The following is a 17,268-nucleotide window of genomic DNA, read 5'->3' as shown; positions in this document are numbered from 1 at the left end:
TTAGTGCTGGAGAGATGACTCAGCAGTTAGAACTTTTCTGCTCTGTGAGAAGACTGGGGTCTTATTCCCACAACCATGTCAGTCACAACCTCCAGCTCCCGGGACATCTGAGGTCGCCACTGACATTGCAGCGACCTCTACACAATTTTTTAAGACAAATTAACTTTTAAAATCGCTCTCTATACACATCTAGCTATGCACAGCAAACCGTTACCCAGCACTTATCTGACATGAGAACCACATATAATAACGCAGACTCTCATTTCATTTCCTCAACACTGTAAGACAATTACTGTCACTCGTTTCACAAGAAAAGAAATTGAGGCTTAAAGAACAATTTATTCTCATACACAACCGGGAAATAGAAAAAAACTAAGAATTGGAACTTGATTTATCTGACTACAGAGTCAAACTGCTACCTTCTTTCACAACTAAAATCCAAACATGGCCAAACCCTGCAGTCTATTACTGTTTCTGCCCTTTAATATGTTAATTGTGAGCTACTTAAATTATTTCAGTGCTCCACTTTTAAAATAGTATTATGTTTTATTATCTTTTATAGTAAAGATATGCTCTCAGTAATATTAAATATTTAAATAACTTTATACTTACATAGTCACAATGGCAAATTTTCACCAGGATTAAGCCACAAAAAGAAATAGGAAGAAAACTATAAATAATTAGGAACAGATAAGAAACAGATATTGACATGATAGACTCACAGAAGAAAAACACAAATTTGGGGATGAAATTGTTTTTGTAAAAATACATAATAAAATTAACTACCAAAGAAAATAAGTTCTAAAAAACAAAATGATTCAAATGTCTCACCTATATGTTATTAGTGGATGAAGAGGAATAAATTCAGCTGGCCCAAATTCTATAGAGCAACCAAGTGTAACTAATGTCAGCAATTCACCTAGGCAGGTCAATAAAATCAGGGATCCACGTTTTAACACACAAGCCAAAAAAAGACTGTCATGTGTCCAGCTGATGTCACCTACCCAGTATGACCTAGAAAGATAAAGAAAGGACTGGATAGTAGGCTACTGTCACATAAATTTTGTTAATTTTACTTTGTAGGGAAAAAAGGCTTACATATATCGACTCCAACAATATTCCATTAGAAATCATAAGTAATTCGGAAATGAAAATATTACCCAAGTTGAGCCAATTAGTCAAGTCATTTTTGGCGGGGAGGGGTCTGAGACAGGGTTTCTCTGTATAACAGCCTCGGTTGTCCTGGAACTTGCTATCCAGGCTGGCCTCAAACTCAGAGATCTGCCTGACTCTGTCTTCTGAGTGTTGGGATTAAAAGTGTGCGCCACCACACCTGGCTTCATTGTCTTTTAATCAGAATGAACCCTAATCTCTATAACCACAACTGATGACAGACTCTGACCCACACAGCACACCTCCTCTTCCCAAAGCTGTTCCTTACTCCTTACTACTACTACTCCTTGGCAGCATCAATGTATCACCAGAACAAGAGCAGCTCCCCTCCCATCCGACAAGACCATAGTATGTACACAGGTTGGCCTCAAAGTCTCAGAGATTCCCCTGCCTCTGCTTCTGGAGTGCTGGAATTAAAGGTGTATGTCAGCACACCTAACTTGTATACGCCTTATAGCTCATGTGTTATCCCAAAATCACCATGAATGAATGGAAATGTTTAAAAATCTACGAACACTCTAGCCTACCTGAACGAATGGTGGTCTCCACTCTTGAAATTTTATCTTACCCTCCCTAACAAAGCCTCAGATTGCTTGACCTACTCACAGCCCCATTCCTGAGAAGATGGGAAAAACAATGAAAAAGAAAATACACTTGTCTTTTCTACACTACCCTTTCTTTAAAAGTATCTGAGATTTTCTTTACATAAAGCAACTTTTAGAATTACCCAAGTAGAAAGGTAAGTCACATTCTTTAATCTAAATGTTATTTGTGCCTGATTGCTCTTCAAGCTGATGAGGGAGAAGGACTTGATGGGGGAGGGGGAGGGAAATGGGAGGCGGTGGTGGGAAGGAGGCAGAAATCCTTAATAAATAAATTAAAAATAATAATAAAAAAAATAAAAAAATAAATAAATGTTATTTGTGGACTTACTAGAGCTTCAAACTTCAAAAGCCCTCCTTAGAAATAAGCATATAGCCGGGCGGTGGTGGCGCACGCCTTTAATCCCAGCACTCGGGAGGCAGAGGCAGGCGGATCTCTGTGAGTTTGAGACCAGCCTGGTCTACAGAGCTAGTTCCAGGACAGGCTCCAAAGCAACAGAGAAATCCTGTCTCGAAAAACCAAAAAAAAAAAAAAAAAAAAAAAAAAAAGAAATAAGCATATGTATTCTTACCTGATAAGTGCAGCAGGGACCACAGGATTCTTATTACTGCATCCTTTAAGGTCTCCACAGAGAGTAACAAAATTCAGTGTGTTTATAAACAATACCTGAGTTGCCTAGAAGGGGGAAAACATGACATAAGCAATGCCAGTATCTTCTGTGTGTATTACTTACTGGAGGCTGAGAGAACTGTTATTATACCAAGTAAGTAGTCTTAACCAGGAAGTACTGACAGTTCTTGACTCTAAAGTTGTTCAGAGTAGCCTTACACTTGAAATCCTCCGGCCCCAGCCCTGCCAACAGCAGTTAGCATGCATGCCCTCCTTCCCTTTCACACTTTCATGCCAACAGCTGGGTTAGAACACATGCCCTCCTTCTCCTTCACCCTTTCACTTGTTACTTTGTTTTATTGTGTTTGAGACAGGGTTTTCCTATGTAGCCCAGGCTGGCCTTGATCTCAAATCCTCCTGCTCCAGTGTGCAGAGTGCTGGAATTACAGGCATTTGCCACCATGATAAGCTTTTTAATTTTACAGCTCTTCAGAACAGCTTTTGAAAACTATGACAGTTGATTTTTATAACTTTACCAAACCACAATGGGCTAAAAAGGTCACTTTAAGGAACATACAGTAGTAGTAAGGACAGGCGCTTGTTACTGACCTTTGGGTCTTTCTGATTAAGAGTCACTGCCAAGGCAAGACCATCTCTTGAGAAGGCCGAGATCAGAGCTCCTCTTGACTTCACTGCCTCACATTTGGGAGTCAGACTGCACAGGACACATTCCTGCTGTGCCCAGTGAACACGGAAAGGCAATGACCTAAGAAAGTCATGGAATTATGAAAGGAAGGTTCAACAGGGTTTTTCTGTGTAACAGACCTGGCTGTCCTGGAACTAGCTCTGTAGACCAGGCTGGCCTCAAAGTCAGAGATCCGCCTGCCTCTGCCTCCCAAGTGCTGGAATCAATGGAATATACCACAAATGCCCAGCAAGGTTTAATGATTTTATTTACTTATTTTTGATGTATGTATGTTTTTTTAGATGAGGTCTCAATATATGAGTCACACTGGCCCTGAACTCCTGAACTCAAGTGAGCCTCTTCCTTAGCACACTCTCTTGGACTGTGGAGGGCTTGCTGAAGCCACAGCTTGGGTGACCTTCCTCGAACCTTTCACATGGCCCATCTTTGGAATGAGAGGAGCAGCAGTGAAATTAGCAGTGACATTGCAGCTTCATTCTGTATCATGAGTGCACTGTATTGTTTGCACCTGTTAATAAACCTGACTTGAGGGGGCTGGAGAGCCAACTCAACAGTTAAGAGCACCAGCTGCTCTTCCAGAGGACCCAGGTTCAATCCCCAATATCCACATGGCAGCTCACAACTGCCTATAATTCTAGTTCCAGGGGATCGCATCCTCACATATACAGACAAAACGCCAATGTACCACATAAAATATAAACAAACAAACTTGACTTGAACCCCTCTTTACTGATACCCATGTTGGGCACCATATGTAAATGGAGGCTTTTGTCCTGACCACCTAGTCCCAAATAAACACTTGGAGGCTTATACTAATTATAAATGCTTGGACGATAGCTCAGGCTTGTTTCTAGCTAACTCTTACATTTAAACTAACCCATATTTCTATTTATGCTTTGACACATGGTTCAAGGCTTGTTACCTCATTTTCCACATGTCCTACTTGCTTAGCAGCTGACTGGGTCTATTCTCTCTGCCCTTCTCCTTCCCATCATCCTTAGTTTGATCGCTCCACCTATACTTCCTGCCTGGTTACTGGCCAATCAACACTTTATTAAACCAATTCAAGAGACAAATCTCTACAGGGTACAAGAGGATTATTCACAACACATTATTTTCCTAAACTATACTTAAGTTTTATAAGCTTTTAATATATTTTGCTCTATTTTATGAGGCTTAGATTGCAAACTATTTTACTATTAAAAAACAAATGGACAAACAAAAACTACTTGAGGATAGTTCTGGTGGCTCCAGCATTTGGGATGCAGAGACAAGAATATCTCTTGGGTACAAGACCAGCAAGATCACACAGAGTTCTAGGATAGTCAGGGCTACATAGTGAGACCTTGTCCAAATACACAAAACAAAACAGTTGAGCATTTGAAGGCACAACAGTAGTAAATCCAAATATTCTTGCCCTCTTTAAAGTTCAATTCATCTCAAAGTAATTTTTATTATTATTTTTATTTTTTTAATTTTCTTTATTTTACATATCAATCTCATTTCCCTTTCCCTCCCGTCCTCCCGCCTCCCCCTACTTTCCTCCCGCCCCACTCCCCATCCACTCCTCAGAGAGGGTGAGGCCTCCCATGACAGTCAACAAAGTCCGTCACATCACCTGAGGCAGGACCAAGATAACAAGAAAAATACTCCACGAGCTATGCTATCTCATACATGTTTTCCCTTCTAGGAAAATAAAAGCAAGATAACCTTTCTAGATTTAATGTTTAAAAGTGAAAGGTGGAAGGGAAGGTCTACAAAGTTTTAAAAACTGAAATTAAGACCTGAAAATCTTAAATACAAACTGTCAACGACAAATGACAATGCTTGTTTAAAAGTGGAAAAGAAGAAAAAGGAAAATATTTACCTCACCTTACAGATGTCAATACATTCTCAGACCACTGAATGACCAGAAATGCTAACTTCAAGCATTCTCCACAATAGAAAGTAAAAGAACACAGGCAGCAGTCGCCAAGTAACTGCAGATAAATGTAATAGTTTAGTATACAATTAATCTGAAAATAAACTGATATATCTCATATAAATACAATATATTGGGACCCTGCTTCTATTTTCATTCTTCATAGTAAGCTAAAGGCTATGTAATTTTTTATTTGCCAGCTACAAGGCCCAAATGGAAAATCAGCCTAAGGACACAGAGGAGTTCTTTTGGGACCTTCGGCACCCTCTTTACACTCAAGTTGAACAAGGGACATGGATTGGTATTCCTATAGCACCACAGGGTAACTGCAGACCATGTTATATTATAATTGATGATATAAAATATAAGATAAAACATAAGATAAAAGGGGCTGGAGAGATACCCCAGCAGTTAAAAGCACTGGCTGCTCCTCAGAGGCCCTTAGTCAATTCCCACCATTCACATGGTGGCTCACACTCTCTATACTTGGATCTTACGCCCTCTTCTGGCTAAAAGTCATACATGCAGACATAAAATAAAAAAATCTTTGAAAAAAAAATAAGGTAACAAAAATATTATCAAAATAACTCAAAGAGAATAAAATTCCCAACATGTATTTAATGCCTGAGGACATGAAAATGCTTGTTACCCTGACTTGACTATAATATACAAATGTATAAAACTACTATATGCCACTTCATTAATATGTTCAAATATTAGTATAAAAATATACTATTTATTGTTGCTGGGAAACTTCCTGTAAAATTCTCTTCTTTTATAGTTTTATATTATCTACATTAGAATATCACCATACTGGGAAGAATCAATAAAATTTCAAAATGCATTTTTTTTTTTGTGGGGGGAGTGGGACTCAAGACAGGATTTCTCTGTGTAACAGTCCTAGCTGTTCTGGAACTCTCTCTGTAGACTAGGCTGGCCTCGAACTCACAGAGACCTGACTCTGCCTCCCCAATGCTGAAACTAAAGGGCCCGGTGATTTTTTTTTTTTAAAGAGCACCCAGGCTGGTCTGAACTGACCATCTTGCCTCTATTTCCATAGTGCTGAGATTGGTATGTACCACCAAGCCTAACTTCAAAATACAATTTCTAAGAAAAGTGGACTATGTAACAGATGAAAGACTACATAAAGTTATTTAAAATTTTTACTTAAACAATGCATCTATTATATCCTGAGAATTTAATAACTTATGGAACACCACCAGTTCTAGTTTATTAGCTTATAGAACATTTGATTTTAACTTGGTTGTTCAAGACAAAGCCTTGCTATATAGCCAAGACAGCCTGGAGCTCAATATGTAACCAGGCTGTTCTTGAACTTTGGTTAGCTTTTGCTCATCTGCCTCACTTGGGTTGCAGGTATGAACCATCATACTCACTACCAGGCTCACTACGAGACATATTATACTAAGGGAAAAAAGTTTTAATTTGAAACTATTCTTAAAATCACCTCTTCCAAACAGCAGTTTTACAACTGCTCTGACTAGTGACAAACAGGTGTGCTATTCCCCTGACTAACGTTTCTCAGATCGGGCAGTTCTTAAAGCCTAAGAACTCTACTTCACAGTTTCTCGTGTGGATTTTACCTCATTTCTGACAAAAACAGCATCCACTACAGCTTCTTTATCTTGAGTGGAAGGCAATAAAACTGCCTCTTCGGGCATGATTTGGGACCACTGACCGACCAATGGGAGGCTTTTAGAAGATAAAATATTCTTCAGTTCCAAATATTCCCACAGAAGTATGCAGCCAGAAGATGTAATAAGCAGAACTCTTTTCCCATTTTCAGCTACATATAAGTATAGTCTTGAAGAGCTTGCTAATTAACAGAAAGAAAAAAAAAAACAGAAAAGTTAAACTTTCAAAATCTGAATTTTTCATGAAAGTACATAATTTTCTTTTCCTTTTTGGCTTGTATGAAATAAGGTCTCTCTGTGATCCTCCTACCTCAGCATCCAAATGCTTGCCAGACAAGTTAGCTACCCTTGCAGTAAGAAACTCAAGCTGTGTTATCGCTTAGAATGCTAAAACTAAAGCATTAATAATGAAAGTACAAACAACAAAAACATTTACTACTTTGCTTGTTTGTTTTTTGAGGAATTTCTCAGCAGCTCTGCTTGTCCTGGAACCACTCTTGGCCTCTAACTCAGAGATCTGCCTGACTCCGCTTCCCGAGTGCCCAGCACTAATAATGTAGGAGGGATTGAACCGACGGCATTGTGCAGCCTAGGCAAGGGCTCTAACACTGAGACCCACTCCTAGCATCCTTTTTACTTTTTATTTTGAGACAGGGTTACACTGGGCCACTCAAGCCGACCTTCAGCTCAATCTGCAGTCCAAGCAATACTCAGGCTTCTGGTCCTTCTGCCCCGGTCTCCCGAACTGTTTGGATTACAGACGTGCACCACAAAACCTGCACTGCTATGTAACACTGGAAACCTGTCATCAGAGCAATGACATGCAGGCCAGGTTTGCTTCTTCAAGTTAAATAAGGTGCAAAAAAGTACCAATCAAATTTCAGAATAAATATTATACAGACAGAAACAATATGCATATGCACACAAAGAGATACATTATCAAATAGTAATATGAAAAAACTTCAGTCTTGTCTCAAAGAAAATTTAAAAAGTGCCTACCTACTGTAGCTTTAACAACTTCTTTAGGCTTTTCTGTCACCTGTATCATTTTCAAACAATCTTGATCTTTGTTCCACAGGAAAAGCTCTCCTGTAGTGAGGACCCCTGACAGCCACATATCTGTTCAAAAGGGAAATGCACCTTTTAACTAATGCACTATCGTTGACTTTTTTTTTCTTGAAAAATTGTAGTAAGCTAGCCTTTTGAACATATCAGCAATACTTAACCATTCCTGGATGTTGCCAGAAAAAAAACATCCTTCAACAAAGGCTGCAGACTCGGAATCTTCTTCTTTGTTCTTCCTGACAGCAAATTAATCTCATTTATGAATTTCTCATCCAACAGAAAAACAGCTTCATTCTCCTGAGAGAGAAAAACACGTGAAGGACTTATGTGGCTCCAACAGTTAATTCAATCTTCTCTACATAAATTACTGATGTGGGAGTGTCATATATCAATCTGTTGATTTCACTGGTTAAGCAATAAAGAAACTTCTTGGCCCTGATAGGTTAAAACATAGGTGGGAGGAGAAACAGAACAGAATGCTGGGAGGAAGAGGAAGTGAGCTCAGAGAGGCCATGCTCCCCTCTCCCGGGCAGATGCACGCGATGAAGCAAGCTGCCAGGACAGACATGCCGAATCTTTCCCGGTAAGACTGATGCTACACAGATGATTAGAAATGGGCTAAATTAATATGTGAGAATTAGCCTAGAAGAGGCTAGATAGAAATGGGCCAAGCAGTGTTTAAAAGAATACAATTTGTGTGTTGTTATTTTGGGGCATAAGCTAGCCAGGCGGCCGGGGTGCTGGGGACGCAGCCCCACCACTCCTATTACTACAAATTACCATAGAAAGGAAACCAAAATAACATTTAAGAACAAGAATAATTTATACCACAAGTCTAAAGTAAACATTAAACCCATAGCCTAAACATTTTTATTCTGTTTTAAATAACACTTGGGGTAGGGTGTTACTCAGGGATAGAGTGCCTGTCTAGCAGTGAGGTCCTGATTCTGTACCTATATATCCCATATCTAGCACTATGAAAACAGGAAATAATAATAAAGTTAAAGTTACAGGGTAAGGTGATCTAACAGCTGTATTTAAAGCTCTTTAAAGGCTAATATTCTAGGGCCATTTGCCACTTTGGCAAGCTAGAATTACTTAAAGTCCTACTCATGTGAGCATCTGTATGGACAAGCTTTTTCTTTGGTGTTGTTTTTTCAAGACAGGGCTTCTCTGTGTAGCCCCGGCTGTACTGGAACTCTCTCTGTAGACAAGGCTGGCCTCGAATTCAGAGATCCACCTGCCTCTGCCTCCCAAATCCTGGGATTAAAGGCCTGCACCACCAATGCCCAGCTGGACAAGTTTTTATATATACTGTATTAGATTAAAATGAATATGGTTTTGGAAATCCATAAGCTCTTGACTCAGACAGATCTTTTTTTTTTTTTTTTTTTCAAAAAGTAAGGTATTTTGGATGAAGTTTGTGGAGCCAGAAGCAGCAACCCCTCAGAAGCTGCTAAACACACAAATTACCAGGGCTGGAGAGATGGCTCAGTACTTAAAAGTACTGACTGCTCTTCCTGAGGTCCTGAGTCAATTTTTAACACCCACATGATGATTCACAACTATCTATAAATGTAGTCTCATGGGATTATCATGGAATCTGATCAAAACACTCATACATAAAAAATATAAGCAATGTTTTGAAACATTCTAAACCTTAAAAAAAGAAAACAAACAGAAACCATAAATTACCCAGCCTAGACTTACTATGAAAATCATTAATCTGTTTTTTATTATTATTTTAGCTAGTGTACAATGCAAGGGTTTCATTATAATATTTTCAAACATATTAATCACACATATTTTGCTCATATTGTCCCTTTCCTACCTCCAAGAACGTCTCTTCTGCTTTATTCATGTATACACACACATACAATGTCAAGATGGAACATGAGAAAACACCATATTTATCTTTCTTTCTCTGCCAATTGTCCTCTTTTGTCCTGTCCACCTCCCACTGGACCCTTTCTCCCCTCACATGCTCCACGTTCTCCTTTCACATCCTATATGTACTTACTTTTAAATGCATATTTCTTTAATTTTGAGCAAAAGCATGCAGCATTCGCCCTTCTGTGTCAGGCTTTTTTGTTTAACAAGATTATCTCTAGTTCCACAAACTATATTTCAAAATTTTTTTTTACGGCTGAGTAAATTTCACCTGTCCAAATGATTTGCATGTGTGTAAAATTTGAAAACTCCTGGGCTGGAGGATGGCTCAGTGGTTAAGAGTACTTGCTACTTTCCAGGAGACCTGGGTCTGACTCCTAGCACCCATGTGCCAGGAGCTCTGACATCCTCTTCTGGCCTGTGTGAATTGACCATGCATGTAGTGTACTTACATACATGAAAGGAAACCACTCATACACGGAAGATAAAAAAAATTTTGAAAGAAAGACAGTAGCGAATTCCTGTTACACGTAAGATAAGGGTAGAACTTCTCACTGAAATTTGAGTCACCAATCACTGTAAATTAAAAGGGTTTCTGTAGGCTTGCCCACTCTAAGGTGTGAAGGCTATACCACATATCATGAATGACATTCTGGATCATTAATGCCTTATTGCCCCTATCCTGTTCTAGCACTTAGGCTACTTTTTTTTTTGCCCTGAGGCTACTTTAAAGATACACTATTAGGAAACACTCTGCTGTTTTGGTAGGCTCATGTAGGACATTAAACTCTCCCTTTAAACATGTTATAAAGGAAAAAACTGAAAACAAAACCTTTTACCTAGATAGATGACTCAATGCTCTATAAATGCTAACTTGTATATTATAACAGCACACACAACCAACCCTCTCTAGGGGACAGGTGATCTTCTGAATATGATGTGTTCTTTTGGGGTTTTGTGTGTATGTGTGTTGTTGTTGTTGTTTTTCCAAAGATTTATTTACTTATTATGTATTCAGTATTCTTAGTATTCTGCATGTATGCCTGCAGGCCAGAGAGGACACCAGATCTCATTACAGAGGGTTGTGAGGCACCATGTGGTTGCTGGGAATTGAACTCAGGACCCTTGGAAGAGCAGTCAGTGCTCTTAACCACTGAGCCATCTCTCCAGCCCATGTTGTTGTTGTTTTTTGTGGGAGTTTAATGTCACAGAATATTCCTAAATCTTACAGGAAAAACACATTTAGCATCTGTAAAACCATTAGTATATGAATAAAGAAAAACTCACTTGACCCAACCAGGAAACTCTGGGCCAGGGTTTTTTCTGCTTGATACTTGTTGATGTCAAAACTTCTAATCTTATCTCCATGCTTCTTGAGATACCAATGACCAGTTAGCAAAGCCAGTCATGAGATCCTGTGAATAATAACAGTAATAATTAAGAGCCCATAATATTTACAGAGAGAGTTAGTTACTTTTCTCAGCACTGTGGCAAAATACTGGAGAGAAAGCACCTAAGGGAGGAAGGAGATTTCAGAAGACCCCACCCACAGCTGGCTAGCCACATCCATTTGGACACAATACCATGGCCATAGACGCACAGGGAAGAGGAGAGGCTTCACCTCACAGGTGAGAGAAAACGGAGTAGGGACAATGGAACATGAATAACCTTCCAGAGGGGCAGCCCCAGTGACCTATGTCCTCTAACTAGACCAAACTCCTGAAGTTTCCAGAACCTCCCAAATAGCATCACAAGCTGGGGACAAAGGAGTCAAGAAAATGAGTCTGTAGGAGACATCTGAAATTCAAATGGTAACACTGAACATCTTAATTTAGAATTTCAAGAACTTTTAATTATTTTTCAATGGCTTATCATCCTCTCTTACAGGTAAGAAACCGCATTCCATATTGCATCCACATCCTGAACTGAGGCAAAACACACTTGCTCTCTTACACACTTCTCAGACAATGACCATGACCATAATATAGCAGGAAGGGTACTGAGGATCACATCTATGACTGCGTTTCTCAGCGTAGCTGACGACCTTTTAGTAAAGAAGGTCCAATCTCCAGTCTTGGCTCTTCTTCTGACTTTGCTACTGTTGGACCTCTTCCCGTGACGCTAAGATAGATTGTGGGATCACTCTGGCCAACAAAGTACAAGGGAAGTGGCCGGGCGGTGGTGGCGCACACCTTTAATCCCAGCACTCGGGAGGCAGAGGCAGGCGGATCTCTGTGAGTTCGAGACCAGCCTGGTCTACAAGAGCTAGTTCCAGGACAGGCTCCAAAGCCACAGAGAAACCCTGTCTCGAACCCCCCCCCCCCCAAAAAAAAGTACAAGGGAAGTGATGCTGTGGATTTTCAAGGCTAAAACACAAAAGGTGAGAAAATAATCTCTGGAGTAATTATTTATGAAACTCCTATCACCAGGTAAGCAAACTGCCTAGCTCATCTAAAACAGAAGCCTAGCTGGGCCTACTGGCATATCCATGAAGTTCCAGGTACTCTAAAGGTCAAGGCAGGAAGACTGCTAAGTTCAAGGTTTCCCAGTGTCACAGAGTGAATTCAAGGTCAGCTTGAGCAATGGAGTGAGACTGTGACTCAAATGAAAAGTAAAAGAGAGCTGGACACAGCTCAGTGCAAGAACACTTGTTTGGCATGTGAGGGGCTCCCAGTTCAATGCCCAGCACCCAAATGAAGAAATAGCCTCGAGAGGCCGGGCGATGGTGGCGCACGCCTTTAATCCCAGCACTCGGGAGGCAGAGGCAGGCGGATCTCTGTGAGTTCAAGACCAGCCTGGTCTACAGAGCTAGATCTAGGACAGGCTCCAAAGCCACAGAGCCTCGAAAAAACCAAAAAAAGAAAAAAGAAAAAGAAATAGCCTCGAGACCGCACAAAAGGGGCATGGCAAGTCCCCACACTAGCTGTGGGGATACCTGTGGCAGAGACCAAGGACAGTCTATTATGGCCCAAGCAGAAGAGGATGCTCACACTGAGTGCAGAGTCAGAACCTAATCAGCATAGAGGGAAAGCATGATCTTGGCAGGTTGACCCGTTATTGGAAAAACCTTGGGAAGATGACCACTCAGTTGGACAGTCCACTTTAGAGTATACTAGAACCCAAGCAGAGGGCACAGAATCACTCTGAGAGGGAACCTCACTGACCAAATTAAGAACACTATGCACATTAAAATAAACTATACTAATGGATTAAAGATCTATGAATCAAAACAGAATACTGAATCCTTATGATGAATACAGTATTTGGTAAAAAGTGGTAAGACTTACATAGTAACAGGCAGAATCCATTTAATCCTGTAACTACAATGAACACTATCAAAAACGTGACAGGTGGAAGTCACATGCTACCTAACAGGTAAAATGAGAAGATCTCATGGGTGTCTCATGGTGATACTTGTTTTGAGGATGCATAAACTAATAACAATCACAATAATAATAAACACAGTCATAAAGAAGCATCAGATAAATCCAAAATGAGGGACTTTTACAAAAGATCTATCTGTAATGTTCAGTGGAGTCCAGGTCATGGAAGGTGAGCAGCAAATGGTGAGCAGATCAGGCAACTAAGCACAACAAGTAATTTACAGGCCTCATCATTATATAATATTAAACCTTTAAAAACCTAAACAACTGGGAACATCCAGAAAGCAAACATGAAATGGCTGTGACTCTTTCTGTGTTTATTTCCTTATTTTGGCTTTAATGTTTGTCCTGCTGTTGTAACTCGTTTTGCAGGCTGCATACACATTTGTGTGCCCATGCAGAGGCCAGAGAAGGACACTGTATGCCTTTCTCCATTGCTTTTTGTCTTAGGCTTTGAGATAGTATCTCTCAGTGAACTGGAAGTTTGTTGCTGGCCATTTTGCCTAGCGTGACTAGCCACCGAGCCACCTGGAATCTAGGTGTCCCTGCCTCCCAGCTCTAGGAGCACAGGCACATTCTAAGTGGGTACTGGGGGATCAAACTCAGGTCCTCAAACATGCCCAGAAAGTGCTTTATCCACTGAGCCGTCTTAGCAATCCTATTTTGCATTCTTTTCTTTTTTGTTCATTTTAAGAAGTGGTCATGGAGACCAGGATAACCTCACACTCCCTACGCAATTAAAGATGATTTTGAACTTGTAATTCTATCTCTACTCCAGACTTCTGGGATTATAGGCCTGCCTGCACAACCATACCTGGTTTTTGTGGTATGGAGACCAGGGCGTGGCGTATGCCTGGCAAGCATTTGACCAAGTGAGCTCCATCTCCAGCCCTCAACTCCCAACCCTGTCCCCCAAGCTAACCTGGACAGGGTCTCTTGTCCAAATTAGTCTCAAACTCCTTATAAAGCAAGATTACCTTGAATTTTTAAATCCTTCTGCAATACAGTCGGGGTGGGACTAATATCTTAACCAACAAGCTCAGTTTCTCTCCACAACTCCTTTATGCCTTCAAATCAGTGTCAACTAAGAAACTTACATACTACAAGTATGGCGGTCAGCACAAAGTACGTCCTTAACCTTCTCTGGACCATAACTTCCGTGTGCTGACCCTGAGGAGACAGAAGCTTTGGCTTCAATGATGCTGCTCCCTTCTTAATCACAGCTGATCCTTCAGCCCCAGCTGACCAGCATCAACTGTCCAACAAAGCAAAAATTTCACCTAGGCAGTTCTTAATTCAAAATATCACTTAAAGCTGGGCGGTGGTGGCACATGCCTTTAATCCCAGCACTAGGGAGGCAGAAGCAGGCAGATGTCTGTGAGTTCAAGGCCAGCCTGCTCTATAGCGCGAGTTCCAGGATCCAAAGCTAGACAGAGACACCATGTCTTGAAACACCCCCCCTCCCCCACAATCACTTGAATGATCCCAGTCAGTTTTTTTCCCTCTACTTCACAAGCCTCCATCGTCTGCATCTCTCCAAACACTCTATCCTTCCCACAAAACAGCTACGGCGCTCTGGGCACTAATAGCTTCTCCAGCTCAAAATACAAATGCCACCACAATCCTTCCCAAAACACATGGTGAGGTCTGTCACAGCAGGATCCCATGATCTGGGAGCAATTTCCATCTTAGTGAAGGTTTCTACTGTGCAGTAAAACACCATGATCAAAACAACCTGGGGAAGAAAGGGTTTACATCATCTTACAGCTCGTAGTTCATCAACCAGGCAAGTCAGGGGAGAAATGCAAGACAGGAATGGAGCTGCTGCAGAGGTCACTCAAGAGTGCTGCTTACTGACTTGCTCCACACGGCTTGCTGGGCCTGCTTCCTTATACACCCCAGGACCACCAGCCCAAGGGTCTTTCTACCCACAGAAAGCTCAGTCTTCTCACATCAATCAATCAAGAAAATGCCCCACAGGCTTGGCCACAGTTCCAGTGGGGGGAGGGCAGCATTTTCTCGATGGAGGTTCTTCCCAAATGATTCCAGCTTGTGTTAAACTTAGCTAAGCAGTGTTCTGAGGAAACCAAAGGTCGGGTGTTCTACATTAAAGATGATTTAACTACACAACACAACCAAATGCTGTATCTTATCCTGGGCCAGAAAACAAAAATTGCAATAAACAACGTTATCCCGATGCTGTTTCCCAAATGTGATGGCTACTAGCTTACATGAAAGAGCAATACTAGAGATGCGCACTGCACTGAATATGTATGAATATTGTATGAATAAGAACATACAATACACACAACTCATCCACAAAACATTTGGAAAGCCATTTTAGGTGCTTAATAGTTCCTAAATACTATGTGTATGCACATGGATAAACAGAAGGATAAAGTACGGCAAAACAAAACAACTAGATAATCTGAACAAAAGTACATGTTTAATTACATTTTGGGGAAACTTTTATGTAAAATCATTAAAGGGCAACTGGAAAAAAATGAACAGGACTCGGCAATCATTAGGGGATTAGTCTAATAGACTATACTAGAGACAGTAAGATGTTTAGCTTTGGTTTTGTGGGATAATTATATTATGGTTTTGTTTAATGTTTCATATCTTACTTCTAGATAGGAAAGAGAAACGCTTAAGTATTTATGTCACGGGTTTGTTTGGAAACACGCAGACTTAAATTTTGCAAGTAAAACGTAAAAGATAAAAAGACAGCAAACCACTTCAAGATTTCGGTCTAGAGCCCTACAGGATCATATACAACCTTCCACCATTTAGCATGCTAAAAGTCATCTCCTGGGACGCAGCAAACATCATTTCTGACGCATACTGCAAAGCCTCTGAAAACACAGATGCTACTGGATAGAGACCAAGCGCCCCACAACAGGAAAGAACTAAGAAAAAAAAATCCGCTCATAGGCGCAAAACACATAACAAAATACATACTCTGTCAAGTCTACGGGGACGGGGGAAAGGGTACCTTTATTTCAAACAAATGCGAGAGGGCAATTTCAAGCAAATCATTGAAGTTCTGGTGTCTCTCCCACGGAGGATGCTAGGAAACCGCGTCCATTCCTCGTTGCTCCGTCGGCGGCTGGGGTCAACCCAGGAGTTTCCTCGTGACGGCGTGGCCAGAGTCGCCGAAGGTCCCCCGTGGAGATGTGGGGGACCCTGCAGGGAGGGCGGCGTCTGAGAGGTCAGGGAAGACCGGAGCGAGAGGGCGAGGGGCCGCGTGGAAAACGGGGGTCCCAACAGTGAGGCGGGACTCGCGGAGACGCAGGGTTTGGAGAGGATTCCCAGGTCTTTACCTCCCGCTGCGGTCTCAGGAGCCAGAAAGAATCCGGGGCCCGAGAGAGAAGGCCGCGCCCGCCACAGCCGAGTCGTGTCCTGGAGACGCCAGGGCGGGAGCACCCACCGCGCATGCGCCGTGCCACCTAGTGGGCGGGCATCTAGAGGCTCCCAGGCCGCACCGGCTCGCGGAGTTACCGGTGCCGCCAGACTCCCGTTATCGTCTCCCTCCGCCTCTCAAGGGTCCTTTCCCCGCCGGTTCCCGCCCTCTCATCAGCTCAGTACACCCTTCTCCTTCCATCGCTTCCTCACGAGCAGGTCTTTGAGTTCCTGGGCATCTTGTGGAGCTTTGTAAGAAGAGCACCAACCACAGCCACACCTACAGGGTTGGGCTGTCAAGAGCGCTTGTTGCTTTTGCAGAGGACCCTAGTTTGGTTCCCCATCACCTACAGGGTGACTTATAATTCTGAGTGACACCAGTTCCAGGGAAACTGACACTCGCTTCTGGCTTCCGTGGGCACCAGGCACCCTCGTGAAGCACATACATCCATGGAAGTGAACCAGTCATACAATGACAAGTTCACAACCAAACCAAACCTAATCCCCCCTAGAGGAGCCCTCCACAGACCTAAAAGAAAGGCGTTGACGCCATCAATAAACGAGAATACAGAAGTAATAATTTTTTCCTTACTGGAAACTGTGGAGCATTTTTTTTAATCTGTACAGATTTTATTTCTTCTCTTGAAATGCATCTATTTAGTTCAATTGCCCAATTTCAATGGAATTATTTGTTTTTCTTGCTTTTTTTTCCTTTTTATCTTTTTATAGATTCTGGATATTAGTCCTCTGTTATATAAAAAGCTGGTAAATATTCTTGCCTATCCTGCAAGTTATCTCTTCACTTTTGTCTCCTTTGAGATGCAAAAACTTAGTTTTATGTAATTCCACCTGAATTTTTTT

General features: G+C 41.4%; 1 protein-coding gene across 1 annotated transcript in view; it reads right to left on the bottom strand.

Annotated features, from left to right (window-relative positions):
• Cplane1 (ciliogenesis and planar polarity effector 1) overlaps positions 1-16,587 on the bottom strand; it is a 100,080-nt gene extending 83,493 nt beyond the window's left edge. Inside the window, exons 1-9 of the mRNA XM_026783707.1 lie at positions 16,001-16,587; positions 10,910-11,037; positions 7,894-8,029; positions 7,667-7,786; positions 6,617-6,849; positions 4,964-5,070; positions 2,995-3,151; positions 2,348-2,451; positions 832-1,014 (exon numbers count right to left, since the gene is read on the bottom strand). Of these exons, the coding sequence (XP_026639508.1) occupies positions 832-1,014; positions 2,348-2,451; positions 2,995-3,151; positions 4,964-5,070; positions 6,617-6,849; positions 7,667-7,786; positions 7,894-8,029; positions 10,910-10,990 (1,121 nt within the window). The 5' untranslated portion in view covers positions 10,991-11,037; positions 16,001-16,587. The remainder of the gene's footprint in view (positions 1-831; positions 1,015-2,347; positions 2,452-2,994; positions 3,152-4,963; positions 5,071-6,616; positions 6,850-7,666; positions 7,787-7,893; positions 8,030-10,909; positions 11,038-16,000) is intronic.
• Positions 16,588-17,268: the final 681 nt, after the last annotated feature.

The sequence above is a fragment of the Microtus ochrogaster genome, chromosome 19 (assembly GCF_000317375.1).
Source record: "Microtus ochrogaster isolate Prairie Vole_2 chromosome 19, MicOch1.0, whole genome shotgun sequence".
In the NCBI taxonomy this organism is placed as follows: Eukaryota; Metazoa; Chordata; class Mammalia; order Rodentia; family Cricetidae; genus Microtus; species Microtus ochrogaster.
This window is presented reverse-complemented; position numbering and strand designations above follow the sequence as displayed.